General features: G+C 39.9%; 1 protein-coding gene across 1 annotated transcript; it reads left to right on the top strand.

Annotated features, from left to right (window-relative positions):
• Positions 1-1,443: 1,443 nt before the first annotated feature.
• Positions 1,444-16,381, top strand: LOC102913701 (uncharacterized). Its single transcript, XM_076562295.1, has 2 exons — positions 1,444-1,555; positions 15,597-16,381. The coding sequence occupies exons 1-2, from the start codon at positions 1,527-1,529 to the stop codon at positions 16,267-16,269; spliced, it is 702 nt and encodes a 233-aa protein (XP_076418410.1). The 5' UTR covers positions 1,444-1,526; the 3' UTR covers positions 16,270-16,381.
• The last annotated feature ends 1,323 nt before the right edge of the window (positions 16,382-17,704 follow it).

The raw sequence follows: 17,704 nt of genomic DNA on the forward strand, positions 1-17,704 counted from the left end.
AAATGAGCAAGCTGAATCATCTGTGGGAAGGAACCAGTATGCAGTGGCTTCTTCATTTAGTTCCTGCCTCTAGTTTCCTCCCTGTAGTTCCTGTCCTGACCTCTTTTGATGATGGACTATGATGTGGAAATATAAGCCACATAAACCATTGCCTCTCCAAGTTGCTTTTTTTTTTTTTTTTTTTTTTTTTTGGTTTTTCGAGACAGGGTTTCTCTGTGTAGCTTTGCGCCTTTCCTGGGACTCACTTGGTAGCCCAGGCTGGCCTCGAACTCACAGAGATCCGCCTGCCTCTGCCTCCCAAGTGCTGGGATTAAAGGCGTGCGCCACCACCGCCCGGCAAAGGTATGAGTCACCATGCCTGGCTGTTTCCAGTGTGGCTTTCTTTTTTTCTTTTCTTTTTTTTTTTTTTTTTTTTTTGGTTTTTCGAGACAGGGTTTCTCTGTGTAGCTTTGCGCCTTTCCTGGAACTCACTTGGTAGCCCAGGCTGGCCTTGAACTCACAGAGATCCGCCTGGCTTTGCCTCCTGAGTGCTGGGATTAAAGGCGTGCGCCACCACCGCCCGGCCCTCATCCAAGTTGCTTTTGGGAAACAAAAGTTCCCAAGATTTAATAACTATGGACATCCCATATCTAATCTGTTTCTGTATCTAAGAGGTTTATGGAAGTAAGGTGCCACCATACTCTCCAGTGAAGACATTTTGCATTTATAATTGAACGTCTTTCTTCCCTTCCACTATGGCAGTATTTTTTCTTTTGTTTTCATCAGTTTTTTTTTTTTGGAAAAGCCACCAGGAATTATAATGACTAATTCATGCATAAATTCAAAAGTAAATTACTTTTTAAAAAAGCTATTAACACATCAGAGGGCTGTTTAAAATGTTGGTCCATTATGACTGTATATTCAGTGGTCATAGTGCACCATTCAGGCTTAGTAGCCATGGAAACATAAGAATTTTTAAAGTGAGTTACTTCTCTGACAACTAGCAGTCACTTACCTTCGTAGAAGAAAAAAAGAGGCAAGTATTTTACATTTCCAGGTGGTTTTATTAATCACATTCAATTTCAAAGGGCACAGAATGCCAGAAAGGGTCATTGACATGCGATTAAGTATGTGTAAATCTTGCTGAATATCATAAGTGCCTGGGATACGTGTGTGTGACTACAGGAAGCCAGGGAGCTGCACTGCTGTCTGTGTAGCTTCCTGAAGTTGAGTGTATGAATTAGCTTTCCTGTGTTGTTTCCTTAACTACAAAATGGGGATAATGATTGGGTGGGTAACATTGCAGGGCCAGTAATAACAGATGTACCAATACTCCTGAAGTGTTAAAATGAGACTCCAACTAAGCCAAGATCAGGAGGGGAATGGAAGGATTGTGGCATCCAGGGGTTGGGGAGAATACTGGTCTGAGCTGAAATGTCTGCCTAACAGAACTTCTTTTTCTGAAGGTGTTTCTGTTCTTCCTGTGACTCTATTTATGGTCATTTGCTATTACTGAGAAGACCATCTGTGGTCTTGCTACCTTCCAAATGGATCTACTTATCATGAATACACAAAGGTAAAAATTTTACATTACATGGAAGCTTTCACATACAGTCTTTATGAAACACAGGAATCCACTCCATGGCTTTCAAACATAGGCAGAAACAGATCCTGACAAGCTAGCTCAGTGTTTTGGAACAACAGCAACCTTCATCCTGTTTCCACTATTTCTGTAAAACTCCACATTCCTGTAGTCCACTGCCTCAAACATGCCTTGGCAAGGAAGAGGATGTGGGCAGAGCTACTATCAATTGAAGACCCATCTTGCTGATGGAACTTCCTTAGTAGAACAGCTACTGCCTCCACTAAGTTAGAAAGTACATCTCATAGAGAATATGAAGCCAAGCATAGCAGCTAGGGAAGGTTTCCTGGCAAGAGATCCCATTTGTAAGTCTCTCAATCCTCCTACAGGGACAGTGGTAATGACGTTATCCACATGCCTAGTGAGTTATCCACTTTGCCTCCTTCCTTTCTGATAAATTATCATCCCTCAGGTTATAGTTTTTTTCCATGAGTGACAGCACATTTGAGGGTTTAAATTGATGATTGATTTAAATAAGTTTGTGCAGAGAGTTAATGTGGAGTCAGTTTTTTTTAAGAAAATTTTTCATTCATTTCACACACCAATCAAAGATCCCCCTCTTTCCTTCTCCTGCCCCCTAGCCTCCCCTTCCAACCCATCCCTCACTCCCTCCCACAAGGAGGTAAGGCCTCCCATGTGGAGGTACATTCAGTAGAGGCAAGTCCAAGCTTTTCCCCCTGCCTCAAGACTGCACCATCATAGATAGTGGACTACCATTCAAACAACAGAGATGGATTCTCATCCTACTGCCAGGGGGCCTCACAGGCAGATCAAGCTACACAACTGTCTCACTATGCAAAGGGTGTCCATCCATGTAGGCTCCACAGCCATTGATCCAACTTTCATGAGTTCCCTCTAGTGTGGTTTTGGTTGTCCTTGCATGTTTCCCCATCATGATCCTGATGTACTTGCTCATAGAATCCCTCTTCTCTCTCTTTGACTGGACTCCTGGAGCTCGGTCTAGTGATTGGCTGTGGATCTCTGCATCTGCTTCCATCAATCATTGGAGAAAAGTTCTGTGATAATAGTTGGGATATTCCCCGGTCTGATCTCTGGGGCAAGCCAGTTCAGTTCAGGAACCCTCTACACTACTGCTAGTAGCCCAGGCTGGAGTCATCCATGGGAATACCTAGCAACTTTCCTAGCACCAGGCTTTTTTTATCCCCATGATCTCTCTCTCTCTCTCTCTCTCTCTCTCTCTCTCTCTCTCTCTCTCTCTCTCTCTCTCTCTCTCTCTCTTATTTATTTCATTTCATTTCCCCTCCATCCCTTTTCCAGTTCAATCATCCCATTCCCTTATGCTCTCATCCCCTATACCCTACCCTCCATGGCTCACCCTTCATTCCCAGTTTACTGATGAAGATCTCATCTATTTCCCCTTCCCAGGGCAGTCCATGCTTCCCTCTTTGATTCTGCCCTTTTAGTTAGCTTCTGTGGAGTTGTTGGTTGTTGCCTTTATATCTAGTATCCACTTATGAGGGAGTACATGCCATGTTTGTCCTTTTGAATCCTTCTGGGTTACCTCACTCAGGATGATATTTTCTAGTTCCATCCATTTGCCTGCAAACCTCATGATGTCATTATTTTTTTCTGCTGATTAGTACCCCATTGTGTATATATATACCACATTCTCTTTATCCATTCTTATGTTGAGGGGCATCTAGGTTGTTTCCAGGTTCTGGCTATAACGAATAATGCGGATATGAACATAGTTGAGCATGTGTCCTTGTTGTATGAATGAGTATTCCTTGGGTATTTGCACAAGAGGAAGATTGATTCCCCATTTTCTGAGAAACCACCATACTGATTTTCAAAGTAGCTGTACCAGTTTGCACTCCAACCAACAGTGGAGGAGTTTCCCACTTGATCCACATCCTCTCTAACATAACCTGTCTTCAGGATTTTTGGTCTTAGCCACTCTGATGGATGTAAGATGGTATCTCAGAGTCGTTTTGATTTACATCTCCCTGATAATTAAGGATGCTGAGCATTTCCTTAAATGTCTTTTGGCCATTTGAAATTCTTCCTTTGAGAATTCACTCTTTAGCTCTAGACAATTTTTAATTGGATTTTTTGTTATTTTGTTGTCTAGCTTCTTGAGTTCTCGATATAATTTGGAGATCTGCCCTCTGTCAGATGTGGCTTGATGAAAATATTTTCCCATTCTGTAGGCTGTTGTTTTGTCTTATTTACTGTATACTAAGCCTTACAGAAGCTTCTCAGTTTCATGAAGTCCCACTTATTAATTGTTGTTCTCAGTGTCTGTGCTGCTGGTGTTATATTTAGGAAGTGGTCTCCTGTGCCAATGCATTCAAGATTATTTTCTGCTCTCTCTTCTATCAGGTTCAGTGTAACTGGTTTTATATTGAGGCCTACGATCCACTTGGACTTAAGTTTTGGGCATTGTGATAGATATGAATCTATTTGCAATTTTCATGTTGACATCCAGTTATGCCAGCACCATTTGTTGAAGATGCTTTCTTTTTTCCATTGTACAGTTTTGGCTTCTTTGTCAAAAATCAGGTGCTCATAGTAGTGTAGGTTAATGTCAGTGTCTTCAGTTCAACTTCATTCGTCCACATGTTGGTTTTCATGCCAACACCAATCTCTTTTTATTACTATAGCTCTATAGTAGCACTTGAAGTCAGGGTGAAGTCAGGGACGGTGATACCTCCAGAGGTGGCTTTATTATATGGGATTCTTTTTTTTTCAGTGATATGTGTGTTTGAGAACTTTTTTAAATAAATATTTTTATTTTATAATTAACTTAATTTTACATATCACCCACGGATAAACCTGTCCTCCCTCCTCGGACCCGCCTTCATTCCACCCCAACCACCCACCAATTCCCACATCCTCCAAGGCAAGGTCTTCCATGGTGATTCATCCCAGCCTGGTAGATCCAGCTGAGGCAAGTCCAGTCCCCTGCACCAAGGCTGAGCAAAGTGTCTCAGAATAGGCCCTAGTTTCCAAAAAGCCAACTCATGCACCAAGGACAGGTCCCAGTTCCACTGCCTAGGGGCCTCCTAAACAGTTCAAGCTCATCAATTGTCTCACTTATCCAGAGGGCCTTCTCCAGTTCCATGGAGGCTCCTCAGCTATTGGTTCACAGTTCATGTGTTTCTGTTAGTTTGTGTATTTGTCCCTGTGCTTTTTCCTATCATGGTCTCAATATCACTTGCTCATATAATCCCTCCTCTTCCTCGCTGGTTGGACTCCCGGAGCTCCACTTGGGGTTTGGCCATGGATCTCTGTATCTGCTTCCATCAGTCACTGGAAGAGAGTTCTATCATGACAGTTAGGGTATTCAGCCATTCCATCACAATGGAGGTCATCTAACTCTCCCTGTTATTGCCAGTAGTTTATAGTGGAGGTATATTTGTGGATTTCTAGGGACTTCCCTAGCACTCTGTTGCTTCCTATTCCCATGGGGGTCTTCATTTATCATGGTATCTCTTTGCTTGTTCTCCCAATCTGTTCCTGATCCAGCTAGGAACTCCCATTCCCCTAAGCGCACTTTCCTACGACCCTTGCCCTTCATTACCCCCACCCCCACCCCAGTTTGCTCAGTAGATATGATCCATTTTTCTGTCACTTGGCAATACCTGTGTCTTTCTTAAAGTCCTCTTTACTAGGTAGCCTCTATAGAGTTGTGAGTTGTAGTTTGTTTATCCTTTGCTTTACATCTAGTATCCACTTTTGAGGGAGTACATACCATGTTTGTCTTTCTGAGTCTGGGTTACTTCACTCAGATTTTTATTCTAGTTCCATCCATTTGCCTGCAAACCTCATGATGCCATTGTTTTTCTCTGCTGACTAGTACTCCATTGTGTATATATACAACATTTTCTTTATCCATTCTTCAGTTGAGGGGCATCTAGAGTGTTTCCAGGTTCTGGATATTAAAAATAATGCTGCTATGAACATATGAACATAGTTGAGCATGTGTAGTTGTGGTATGATTGAGAATTCCTTGGGTATATGCCCAAGAGTGGTATAGCTGGGTCTTGAGGGAGGTTAATTCCCAATTTTCTGAGAAACTACCATATTAATTTCCAAAGTGGTTGTACAAGTTTTCATTCCCACCAACAGTGTAGGAGTGTTCACCTTGATCCACATCCTCTCCGACATAATCTGTATTCAGGGATTTTGATCTTAGCCATTCTGATGGGTATAAGATGGCATCTCATGATCGTTTTGATTTGCAATTCCTTAAATGTCTTTCAGTCATTTGAGAATCTTCTGTTGAGAATTCTCTGTTTAGCTGTATAGCCCACTTTTTAATTGGGACTGTTGGGTATTTGAATGTCTAGTGTCTTGAGTTCTTTATACATTCTGGATATCAACCTTGTGTCAGATTTGGGGTTGGTGAAGAGCTTTTCCCATTCTGTAGGCTGTCGTTTTGTCTTGTTGACTGTGTCCTTTGCCCTACAATAGCTTCTAAGTTTCAAGAGGTCCCATGTATTAATTGTTGTTCTCAGTGTCTGTGCTACTGTTGTTATATTTAGGAAGTAATCTCTGGTGTCAATGTTTTCAAGACTACTTCCTACTTTTTCTTCAATCAGATTCAGAGTAACTGGATTTATGTTGAGGTCTTTGATCCACATGGACTTAAGTTTTGTGCATAGTGACAGATATGGATCTATTTGCAGTCTCCTACATGTTGACATCCAGTTATGCCAGCACCATTTGTTGAAGATAGTTTCTATTTTCCATTGTATAGTTTTGGCTCCTTTGTCAAAAACAACCTTCTGTTTCTATTGTGTGGAACAATTTGAAGAGTATTGGTAGTAATGCCTGTTTGAAGAGATGGTAGAATTCTAAATTGAAACCATCTGGTCCTGGGCTTTTTTTGGTTGGGAGCCTTTTAATGATTGTTTGTAATTCTTTAGGGGTTATTGGTCTATTTAAATAGTTCATCTGGTCTTGATTTAACTTCGGTATGTGGTCCCTATCCAGAAAATTGTCTGTTTCATTTAGATTTTCCAATTTTGTACAGTATAGGTTTTTGAAGTATGTCCTGATGATTTTCTGGATTTCCTCATTGTCAGTTGTTACATCTCCCTTTTCATTTCTGATTTTATTAATTTGGATGCTCTCTCTCTCTCTGCCTTTGGGTTAGTCTGGAAAAGGGCTTGTCTATCTTGTTGGTTTTCTCAAAGAACAACTCTTTGTTTCATTTATTCTTTATATTGTTCTCTTTGTTTCAATTTTATTGATTTCAGCTCTTAATTTGATAATTTCCTCGCATCTATTCCTCCTGTGTGACTTTGCTTTTTCTTATTCTAGAGCTTTCAGGTGTGCTGTTAAGTCACTAATGTGAGATTTCTCCAACTTCTTCATGTGGGCATTTAGAGCTATGAATTTTCCCTTTAGCACTGCTTTCATAGTGTCCCATAAGTCTGGGTATGTAGTACATTAATTTTCATTGAATTCTAGGATCTCTTTAATTTCTTTTTTATTTCTTCTTTAACCCATTGGTGATTCGTTTGAGCATTATTCAGATTCCAAGAGATTGTAGGATTTTTGTAATGTTTGTTGTTGTTGAAATTTAACTGTAAACCCTGGTGGTCTGATAGAATATAGGAGGTTATTCCAATTTTTTTGTATCTGTTGAGATTTGCTTTGTGACCAAGTATGTGGTTGATTTAGAGAAGTTTCCATCAGGTGCTGAGAAGAAGGTATTTTGTGTTAGGGTGGAATTTTCTGTAGATATCAATTAAGTCTATTTGAGTCATAAAATCAGTTAATCCCCTTATTTCTCTGTTAAGTTTCGATTTTGCAGATCTAACCAGTGGTGAGTGTAGGGTGGTGAAGTCTCTCACTATTAATGTGTTTGGTTTGATGTATGATTTAAGCCTTAATAATTTTTTTTCATATATGGGTGCCCTTGTATTTGTGGTATAAATGTTCAGAATTGAAACTTCATCTTGGTGGATTCCTGTGATGAGTATGTAATGCCCTTCTCAATCACTCTTGTTTGATTTTAGTTTGAATTCTATTTTGTGAGATAATAGGATAGCTATACCAGCTTGTTTCTTAAGTCCATTTGATTGGAAAGACTTCCCATCCTTTTACGCTGAGGTAATGTCTATCTTTGAAATTGAGGTGTGTTTCTTGTATGGAGCAGAAAGATGGGTCTGCTTTCATATCCATTCTACTAGCCTGTGTCTTTTTATAGGTGAATTAAGACCATTGATATTAAGGGATATTGATGACCAGGGATTATTAATTCCTGTTATCTTTTGGTGGTAGTGTGTGTATATTTCTCTTCTTTGGGATTTACTGCTGTGGGATTATCTATTGCCTGTGTTTCGTGGGTGTATCTGATTTCCTTAGGTTGGTATTTTCCTTTTAGTGCTTTTAGTAGGGCTGGATTTGTGGATAGGTATTGTTTAAATCTGGTTTTTTCTTAGAATGTCTTATTCACTCTGTTTATGGTTATTTTAAAGTTTTGTTGGTTATGTTAGTCTAGGCTGGCATCCATGGTCTCTTAGTGTCTGCATTACATCTGTCCAGGTCCTTCTGGCTTTCAAAGTCTCCATTGAGAAGTAGGGTTTTATTCTGATGGTTCTGCCTTCATAGGTCTCTTGGCCTTTTATCTTAGCTGCTCTTAATATTCTTTATTATGTATGTTTAGTGGTTTAATTATTATGTGGTGAGGGGACATTTTGGGGGTGCGCAGTCTGTTTGGTGTTCTATAAGCTTATTGTATCTTCATAGGTATTTCCTTCTTTAAGTTGGGAAAGTTTTCTTCCATGATTTTGTTGAATATATTTTCTGTGCCTTTGATTTGGTATTCTTCTCTTGCTTCTATCCCTATTATTCTTAGGTTTGGTCTTTCCATGGTGTCCAAGATTTCCTGGACATTTTGTGTTATTCCTTTTTTGGTTTTGGTATTTTCTTTTTTTGTTGTTGTTGTTGTGTTTTAAATTTTAGTTCCATCATGTTTATTGTTAGTATAGAGAAAAAACTGTGGTTTGTATTTTTTGTTTGTTTGTTTGTTTGTTTGTTTTTGTATCTATGACTTAGTCATAGGACGGTTGGTATTTTTTTTGAGATTCCTTACATTCTGTTTTGATAATAAAATGATCTTCAATTAAAGACAATTTCTTTCTTACTACTTGTTGTGGCTTTTATTTGTTCTCCTTGCGTGTTGTAGTTTCCAGAATGTCTATTAATGTGTCCAATATGACTGGGAACATTCCACCTTCCCAGTCATGTTCCTGACCTCCAAAGGAAACCACTTCCTCTTGCAGCACTGTGATGTCACCTGTAACCATTCTGCACATGTTCTTTACGAAGTTGTTCAAGTTCCCTCTGGTTACATTTTTCCTAGGGAGTTTTATCATGAAAGGGATATTGAATAGGTCAAAGCCTTTTTTTTTTTTTTTGGTTTTTCGAGACAGAGTTTCTCTGTGTAGCTTTGTGCCTTTTCTGGGACTCACTTGGTACCCCAGGCTTGCCTCGAACTCACAGAGATCCGCCTGGCTCTGCCTCCCGAGTGCTGGGATTAAAGGTGTCTGCCACCACAGCCCGGCTTAAGACTTTTTATAGTCCCATTACTTCTCTGGAGAGCTGCTTGATATTTAACCTCTGGTCTCTCTGCCTCTTATAATTTTTCCACCTCCTTCTTCCATGATTTTTCCTGAGCTTTAGGTATAAAAATTGTGTCATAGATGTATCAATCATAGTCGGGTACCCTACGGTCACTTACCCTCTGATTTCAACAAATTCTCTGATTTGTGGATCTCTGTAATAGCCCTATCTGTTTTAAGAAGCTTCTTTGTCAGGGGTCAGAGATACTCTTCTGTAGATACAAGGGTAAGTGTTCAGAATGAAGTTAGGAATCATACTGTATTAGGAGATAGCAGTAGTAGAGTCTATGGCCTCTCTAACCATTTGTGATTGGCTAGGTTTACACTTTTAGGCATGAATGCCCCAATACCAAGGAGGCCTTGGACTCAATTAAAAAGCTGTTGGTTACTCTCAAGATAAAAGTGTCACTATTGTGCCATTGAGGGTACCTTGTCTGGCTGGTCATTGTTGTGGTTCATAGGCTTTACAGCTTGGTGGGACTATTGATTGCTTTTTTCCCCTGGCAGCTTTCATAGCACAGTATAAATACATTTCTTCTATGAACTTAACATAAACCAATAACTTTACCTTGGGTTAAGCAGATTGATCTTCATAATGTGGATGGACCTCATTCAGTGAAGGCTTTACTCTCAAGAGACTAGTGTCTTCAGCAAGAGAATTCTCTCTGTGGGTTACTTTCTCACTCAAATAGCAAATTTTTCCTGATTTTTCGGGCCAATTCTTACCCTGAAGAATTTGGAATTGCCAATTTTTACAGTCCCATGAGCCACACACTTAAGATCAGTCTGCTAACATAAGCACACACACCATTAGCTCCATTTCTCTGAAGATCCCTGAATAACATAGTAACTCATGTAGTGCTGCCAAGATCAGTGAATAATTCTTTACTTTTCATCTCACGTGAAATTCAAGAAACCTCCTTGTAATATTGTGCAAATTACTTTTGAAAGAGATTCTTTCTTAGACTTTTCTCTCATTTTACTGGTCGTTGTCCAAATTCCTTTCATAAATTTCTTTTTTTTTGTAAAACCAAAATTTATTATAAGCCACAGTCATCCTAGGGACCTCCATGCTGTATATCTAGCCTCCATGATTCTATGTGTTGTAGTCTGATTGTTCTTTATTTTATATCTAGAATCCACTTATGAGTGACTACTTACCATGACTGTCTTTCTGGGTTTGGATTACCTCACCCAGGATGATTTTTTCTAGTTCCATCCATTTGCCTGCCAATTTCATGCTTTCATTGTTTTTCTCTGCTGAGTAGTACTCCATTGTGTATATGTACCACATTTTTTTCATCCATTCTTCTGTTGACAGGCATCTAGGTTGTTTCCAGGTTCTGGCTATTACAAATAGTGCTGCTATGAACATAGCTGAGAATGTATCTTTATGGTATGAATCAGCATTCCTTGGGTATATGCCCAAGAGTGGGATGGCTGGGTCTTGAGGTAGTTCGATTCCTAATTTTCTGAGAAACCGTCATACTGATTTCCACAGTGGTTGTACAAGTTTGCATTCCCACCAACAGTGGAGGAGTGTTCCCTTTGCTCCACATCCTCTCCATCATTGACTGTCATTGGTGTTTTTGACCGTAGCCATTCTGACAGGTGTAAGGTGCTATCTCAGAGTCATTTTGATTTGCATTTGTCTGATGATTAAGGATGTTGAGCATTTCTTTAAATGTCTTTCAGCCATTTGTGATTCTTTTTTGTGAATTCTCTGTTTAGCCCTTTAGCCCATTTTTTAATAGGACTGTTTAGTATTTTGATGTCTAATTTCTTGAGTTCTATATATACTGTGGAGATCAATCCTCTGTCAGATGTGGGGTTGGTGAAGATCTTTTCCCATTCTGTTGGCTGTCTTTTTGTCTTATTGACTGTGTCTTTTGCCCTGCAAAAGCTTCTCAATTTTGAGAGGTCCCATTTATTAATTATTGTGCTCAGGGTCTGTGCTGTTGGTGTTTTATTTAGGAAATGGTCTCTGGTGCCAATGCATTCAAGAGTGCTTCCTACTTTCTTTTCTATTAAGTTTAGTGTAACTGGATCTATGTTTAGGTCTTTGATCCACTTGGACTTGAGTTTTGTGCATGGTGACAGATATGGATCTATTTGTAATATTTCTCTATATGTAATATATGTAATAATTCTATATGTAATATTTCTCTTAGTGTCTGCATAAGATTTGTACATGATCTTCTAGTTTCATAGTCTCTATTGAGAAGTCTGGTTTTATTCTGATGGGTTTGCCTTTATATGTTACTTGGTCTATTTCCTTTGTGGCTCTTAATATTTTTTCTTTGTTCTGTGTGTTTAGTGTTTTGATTATTGTGTGGTGAGGGGACTTTTTTTTCCTTTGGAGCCATCCTATTCGGTGTTCTGTGAGCTTCTTGTATCTTCATAGGTATTTCTTTCTTTAGGTTAGGAAAGTTTTCTTCTATGATTTTGTTGATTATATTTTCTGTGCCTTTGAGTTGGTATTCCTCTCCTTCTTCTATCCCTATTATTTTTAGGTTTGGTTTTTTCATGGTGTCCCAAATTTCTTGGATGTTTTCTGTTACGACTATTTTGTCTTTAGTGTTTTCTTTGACTGATGAATCTATTTTCTCTATTGTGTCTTCAGTGTCAGAGATTCTCTGTTCCATCTCTTGCAATCGGTTGGCTATGCTTGTTTCTGTAGCTCCTGTTCATTTAGTCAGGATTTCTATTTCCAGCATTCCCTCAGCATGTGTTTTCTTTATTGACTCAAATTGATTTTTCAGATCTTGGAATGTTTCTTTCATCTGTTTAATTGTTGGAATGTTTCTTTCATCTGTTTAATTGTTTTTTCTTGGATTTTTTTGATTTCTTCCCAATTTTTGTTCATTTTTTCTTCCATTTCTTTAAGGGAGTTTTTCATTTCCTCTTTAAGGGAAGTTTGTATTTCCTCTTTAATGGAGTTTTCATTTCCTCTTTAAGGGAAATTTTATTTCCTCTTTAATGGAGTTTTTCATTTCATCTTTAAGTGAATTTTTTATTTCCTCTTTAAGGGAATTTTTTTCTTCTTTAAGGGCCTCTATCATCTTCTTAAAGTCATTTGAGGATTGATTTCTTCTGTTTTTTCTGTCTTGGTATGTTCAGTACTTGCAGGTGTAGAATCACTAGGTTCTGATGTTGCCATATAGGTTTTAAAGTTGTTGCCTGCATTTTTACACTGGTATCTACTCATCTCTTCCTCTGCTTAGTGCAGGTGGTATCTATGTCTGAGAGTGCCTCTCGTTCTAATTTTTAGTCTTGGTTCACTAGGATTTCTTGGTTAAATTGGTGCTATTGGGCTGTTTCTTCAGGAGCAGCTGATCTCAGTTGGTGAAGTATATACTTATGATTCTGGTGATCTGGTTTGGTGGCTGGGCAGCGCCTTCTTCTGTGTTCCCAGGTCATGTTTTGTTCATTCGTCAACTCGTCAGCTGATCTTGTTTCTTCAGACTTCAAACTGTAGGGATCTGAATCCTCTCCCAGATGGATTTCAGCTGAGTAGGGTAGTCTTACAAACACCTCCAAGTTGTTGGGTTTCGCAGGATCAGCAGCTGGGCCCTGAGTTGGCCTCAGATGGAGTGTTGAGATTTGTTCTGGTTCCATCCCACAGAGATAGCTTCTTCCCCAGGTGTTGGGTTTAGAAGCGTCCCTGTTTCAAGGTCTTGATTAAGAGCTTGTTTTCACTAGCTCTTCAGCGGGTAATAGCTCAGTTTCTGGTCTTTATTGCAAATGTGTTTTGGCTGACACGTGCTTGGCCTGCCTGCCTCCCCACTGGGCTGCCGTCTGCCTCTGCTGTGCCTGCCTGCCTCTGCCAGGCCTGTCTACCTCTGCTGGCCACCACTGCAGGTCTACTTGCCTCTCCTTGTCACTGCTTCTGTTACTGTGTACCTGTGCAGGCTGCCGCCAGGCCTGTATGTCTCTGCTGGCTGCCACCACTGGGCCTGTATGTCTCTGCCAGCCGAGGCAGGGCCTGTCTATCTCTGTGGGCCACCACAGGGCCTGTCAGTATTTGCCGGCTGCCACCAGCCTGTCTGTCTCTGTGGGCCGCCTCCAGGCCTGTATGTCTCTGCCAGCCTGCTGAGCCTGTCTGTCTCTGCCAGCCGCCGCCACTGAGGCTCTGGTATTTTCTTTGACTGATTAATTCATTTCCTCCATTGTATCCTCTACACCAGAGACTCTCTCTTCCATCTCTTGTATTCTGCTCGTTATTTGCATCTGTGTTTTCTGTTTGTTTACTCATATTTTCTATATCCAGCATTCCCTCTGTTTGTGTCTTCTTCATTGTTTCTATTTCCCTTTTCAGGTTTTGAACTGTTTCCTTCACATGTTTAATTGCTTTTTCATGCGTTTCTTGGCTTTCTTTAAGGGATTTATTGATTTCCTCCTATTTTTCAGTTGCCTTTTCCTCTATTTCTTTGTTGATTTCTTCCAATTTTTTTGTTTGTCTTTTCCTCAATTCCTTTAAGGGAATTTTTCATTTTTTTTCTTGAAAGGCCTCTATCATCTTCATGAAGCTATTTTTAAGGTCATTTTCTTCTGATTGTTCTACATTGTTATGTTAGGTCTTACTGTTAGAAGAGGGCTAGGTTCTGTTGATGGTATATTGTTCTTTATGTTTTTGTATGTATTTTGCATTGAAATCTGCCCATCTCATCCTCTAATAGGTGCAAGAGGTGCCTGAGTCTGAGCAAACTGGTAGTGGTCCACTCTGTGCATTTTGTGTCTGTGACTCAGGGGGTCCCTTTGTGTCCAGTCTTAGCTCTTTGTCTAAGTGGAGCTGGCAGATTCTAAATATCAGGGAGTACACTTGGACCAATGCAAGCTAGCTGATTCTGTGACTCACCTAGTTGCTCTTGGTCTTCTCAGGGCTGTTGGTATAGTCAGAGCTGGTGGAATCTGTGTCTTAGGAAGCCTCTCTTGGTTCAGTGAGAACTGGCAGATTATGTGTCTCAGGAAGCCACCATTGAACCAATGAGAGCTGGTGGATTCCTTGTCTCAGCAAGTTGCTGGGGTTGTAGGCAGATGGGTATTGGGTAGTGCTTGGGGTGTAGACTGTAGGGTCCGATGGGGGGGGTTAGTGGAGAAGCCTGGCCCAAGGAAATTTTCCCTGCTAGCCAGCATCTGGGAAAGAGTTGTCTAGGGGTTCTTGGGGACTGTTTTTTTCCCAGGGCCTGGTTCCCAGAGGCAGGACTCTCTGGGAGGGAGGGGAGTCACTCACATCTTGGTCCAATGAGAGCTGGAAGATTCCTTGTCTCAGGAAGTTACTGGAATCCCAGGCACTTGGGTATTGGAGTAGGACTTGGGTCTTGTAGATTGCAGGGTCTGATAGGGGGTTGGGGAGCCTTGCCATGGGGAGTTTTCCATAATGGCCAGCAACCCATGGAGGCTTAGTTTTATGTTCAAAGAAGGTATTTGAATATGTGAAGAGAAAATAATGGAAATATCCATGAAACCTCATATTTTACACAGAGATTTTAGTTTTCTTATACTGAGGAATGAGTTCAGAGTCTTATTCATCTTAGGTGATCACTATAACTCTAAGCCATATCCCTATCCCAAATACCTTCATGTCTTGAAAGTCATTCTCAATCTAGCTTTAATTATGAGATATATGTAGTTCATGGTTTTTTAGTAATAATTACAATTCAGAAAATACTAATAAGAAGTACAGTGTACACTACTCCTTTGATCTACCTAGAGTTCTTTATTTGGTGTGTGTCTTTTGGGATAATATACATTTGTGAATAAATATATGCATATGTGTACACATATGTGTACATACTTGTATACACATGTAAGCAGTATGAATGACATTCACACATGATTGGATATACCATGTGAATTATAGTTTTCATTTTTTGATTTCAGCAGGACATGTAGGTTACTTCCTTTTTTAATAGTCATGAGAAGTTTCATCACATTATTTTAGAAGTGATAATTTATTTGAGCATTCCTTTGTTTATTACCCTCATTTACATTATTCATAATATTTCTATATTACAAACAAAGGTGAATAAACATGATCTTAGTGTGATATTGCCAACCCCAATCTCACTGTCAATTCCAAGCACTGAAACACCTGGTCAACAAATATGCACATTTCAGCATTTGATGGATATTATGAAATTGTTGTCCAAATTATCATAAAGTAGCTATTGCCACTAAACTCATGGATCTCCAAGCTTCTCTTACTATTATTTACAGTGTTTGGAATAGTAATCTGTACATAGACCACTGAAATATCTCCATGTGACAACAGGGAAAAAGGTATGAGAGCTCAGTGCTTTTAAAGCCATGACTCCTGTTTTCCTGTCTTCCCTTGTATTCTCACTGACTCTATTCTTCTTTCATGCCTTGTTCAGATTTGCCAACATGAAGGAGTACATCTTCAAGTTCAGTGGCCTGATTTGTAGTACATCAGCTTTGGTATTTGAAATCATCCTTGCAAACAGCCAATGCTGGTGCCTGTGGGAGTTTAACAACAAGCTTGTGCAATTTGTGTCAATTGGACTCTGGGAAACTTATTACACTCAGGACTTTAACATCTCTGGGTCTATGACCAGGATGTTGGTTCATACCCCTATCAATGAAACCTGGTACAAGTCATCAGAATTTCAGTATTTACAAGTCCTGATAGTGTGGGCCATTTTGATGAAAATCCTAGTCCTGATTTTCACTTCAGTGGCCATTAAGATCAGCTACATGGAAGAACCATTCATTGAGATCCAGCTGTTTTGCTACAAGGTGTCTGCCATAATTTTGGCTGTGAGCAGCCTTTTCACACTTGTTACTGTGACCTTGATCCACCTTGTAGACATGTATGAGCAAACCACACTTGAATTTCCACCCGACTTTCCTGTAAAGAAAGAAGACATTATAAAGAAACACTGCACAAAGGTGTTCCCAATGGGTGTCCTGACAGCCACAATGTCGCTCTTTGGTGTCATTTTGTTCCTCTATAAGATGATCTCCTTGACAATACACAGTCGGGTGAGGGCACCATGTGCTTCCAAACTGGCTGAGCAAAAGGCCTGAATTGAGGGCTTTGGCATTTGTAACATCTGCCAGGAGAATCTCTGAAGAAATTGCCCATTTTCACACAGTACTATGCAATCACCAACTCATTCCAAATAAAATATCAACTTGGTTTCTGGGGTGTGTCTAAATTGTATATCTTCCCTTCCTGTCAAATATACTCCTTTCTTTAACTGTTTTCTCATTTTATCCTCTGTGGGTGATGATCATGTCTTTGGATGTTGCCAACAAGCAGTAGCAGGCAAGAGTACTGGTGAAATGTAAGTTGCTTAAATAAACATGACATACACAAGGTGAAAGAGGTTTGTAAGTAAACTGACACCTCAACACACATACACAAGAACCCCACATTCCTGTGTGGAAACACTTAAGTACTCAGATCTCTGGAGGGGAGAGCTGGATGTCTCAGCCTTGGCACTACTGGCATTATGGAATGCTCTCTTGAAGTAAGAAGGCAATGCTGTACACTGAAGATGTCTTTGCCATCTGCAGCCTGTCTCTACTAGAAAGCAGTAGCCATATCCTAATTCCCTGGTTGTGACGATCACAAAAGGCCAGGCATCTCCAATGTGTTCTGATGGGCCATGTGGTGTGCAGAAGACAGGACAGCTTGTCAGGGTTGGTTTTCTTGTTTTAATATCTCCACCACTGTGTTCAATCTCACATTATAAGGCTTGATGGCACACACTCTTACACAGTCAGCAATCTCACCCACCTCAGGTTTATTGCTTTTAAGATACAATATTCTCCCCCTTGTTGCTATAAGTTGAAGTTCATTTCATTATGCAAAATACATTTATTCCATCTTTAAAACAGTCCCATGTTTCTTTGGGAATCTAGTGTCTTTTTTGGGACTTGGCAGGTTTTCAACAGTGAGACCCTGGACAATCATAAATTGACTCCCAGACTTCTAACATAAAATGGTACAGAGTAAATATTACCATTATAAAGGGGAGGAGTGCGGACATGGTAAGGGAAGAGTGTCTTGAATGAAGACCTAAACCGAAGAGAGAAAACTCTGAATCCCGAAGCTCTATATTATACCTGTCATCTAGTGATATGATGGTATGTATCATGTTGGAGTCAAGGGGCTGAAGGAACCCTGGCCTTCCAGTTTTACTGGCTGTAGCACTATAACCTATCCTTCTTTCTCTCTTTCCTTTTTTCTTTCTCTCTTTCCTTTTCTTTCTTTCTTTTCTTTCTTTCTTTCTTTCTTTCTTTCTTTCTTTCTTTCTTTCTTTCTTTCTTTCTTTCTTTCTTTCTTTCTTTCTTTCCTACTTTCTTTCTGTCTGTCTTTCTTTTCTTTCTTTCTTGCCTCAAACTTATAAAGATCGACCTGCCTGTGCCTCCTGAGAGCTGGGACTAAAGGTGTGTGTCACCATTGCCCGGCTTGTAGCCTCTTTCTTGAGCTCTCTACAATATATACATGTAGCTT

Source organism: Peromyscus maniculatus, chromosome X (assembly GCF_049852395.1).
Source record: "Peromyscus maniculatus bairdii isolate BWxNUB_F1_BW_parent chromosome X, HU_Pman_BW_mat_3.1, whole genome shotgun sequence".
Taxonomy (NCBI): domain Eukaryota; kingdom Metazoa; phylum Chordata; class Mammalia; order Rodentia; family Cricetidae; genus Peromyscus; species Peromyscus maniculatus.

Coding starts and splice junctions, on each gene's coding strand:
- LOC102913701 (XM_076562295.1), top strand. CDS start 1,527: ATGGATCTACTTATCATGAATACACAAAG. Junction 1,556..15,596: donor CTTATCATGAATACACAAAG/GTAAAAATTTTA, acceptor TGCCTTGTTCAG/ATTTGCCAACATGAAGGAGT.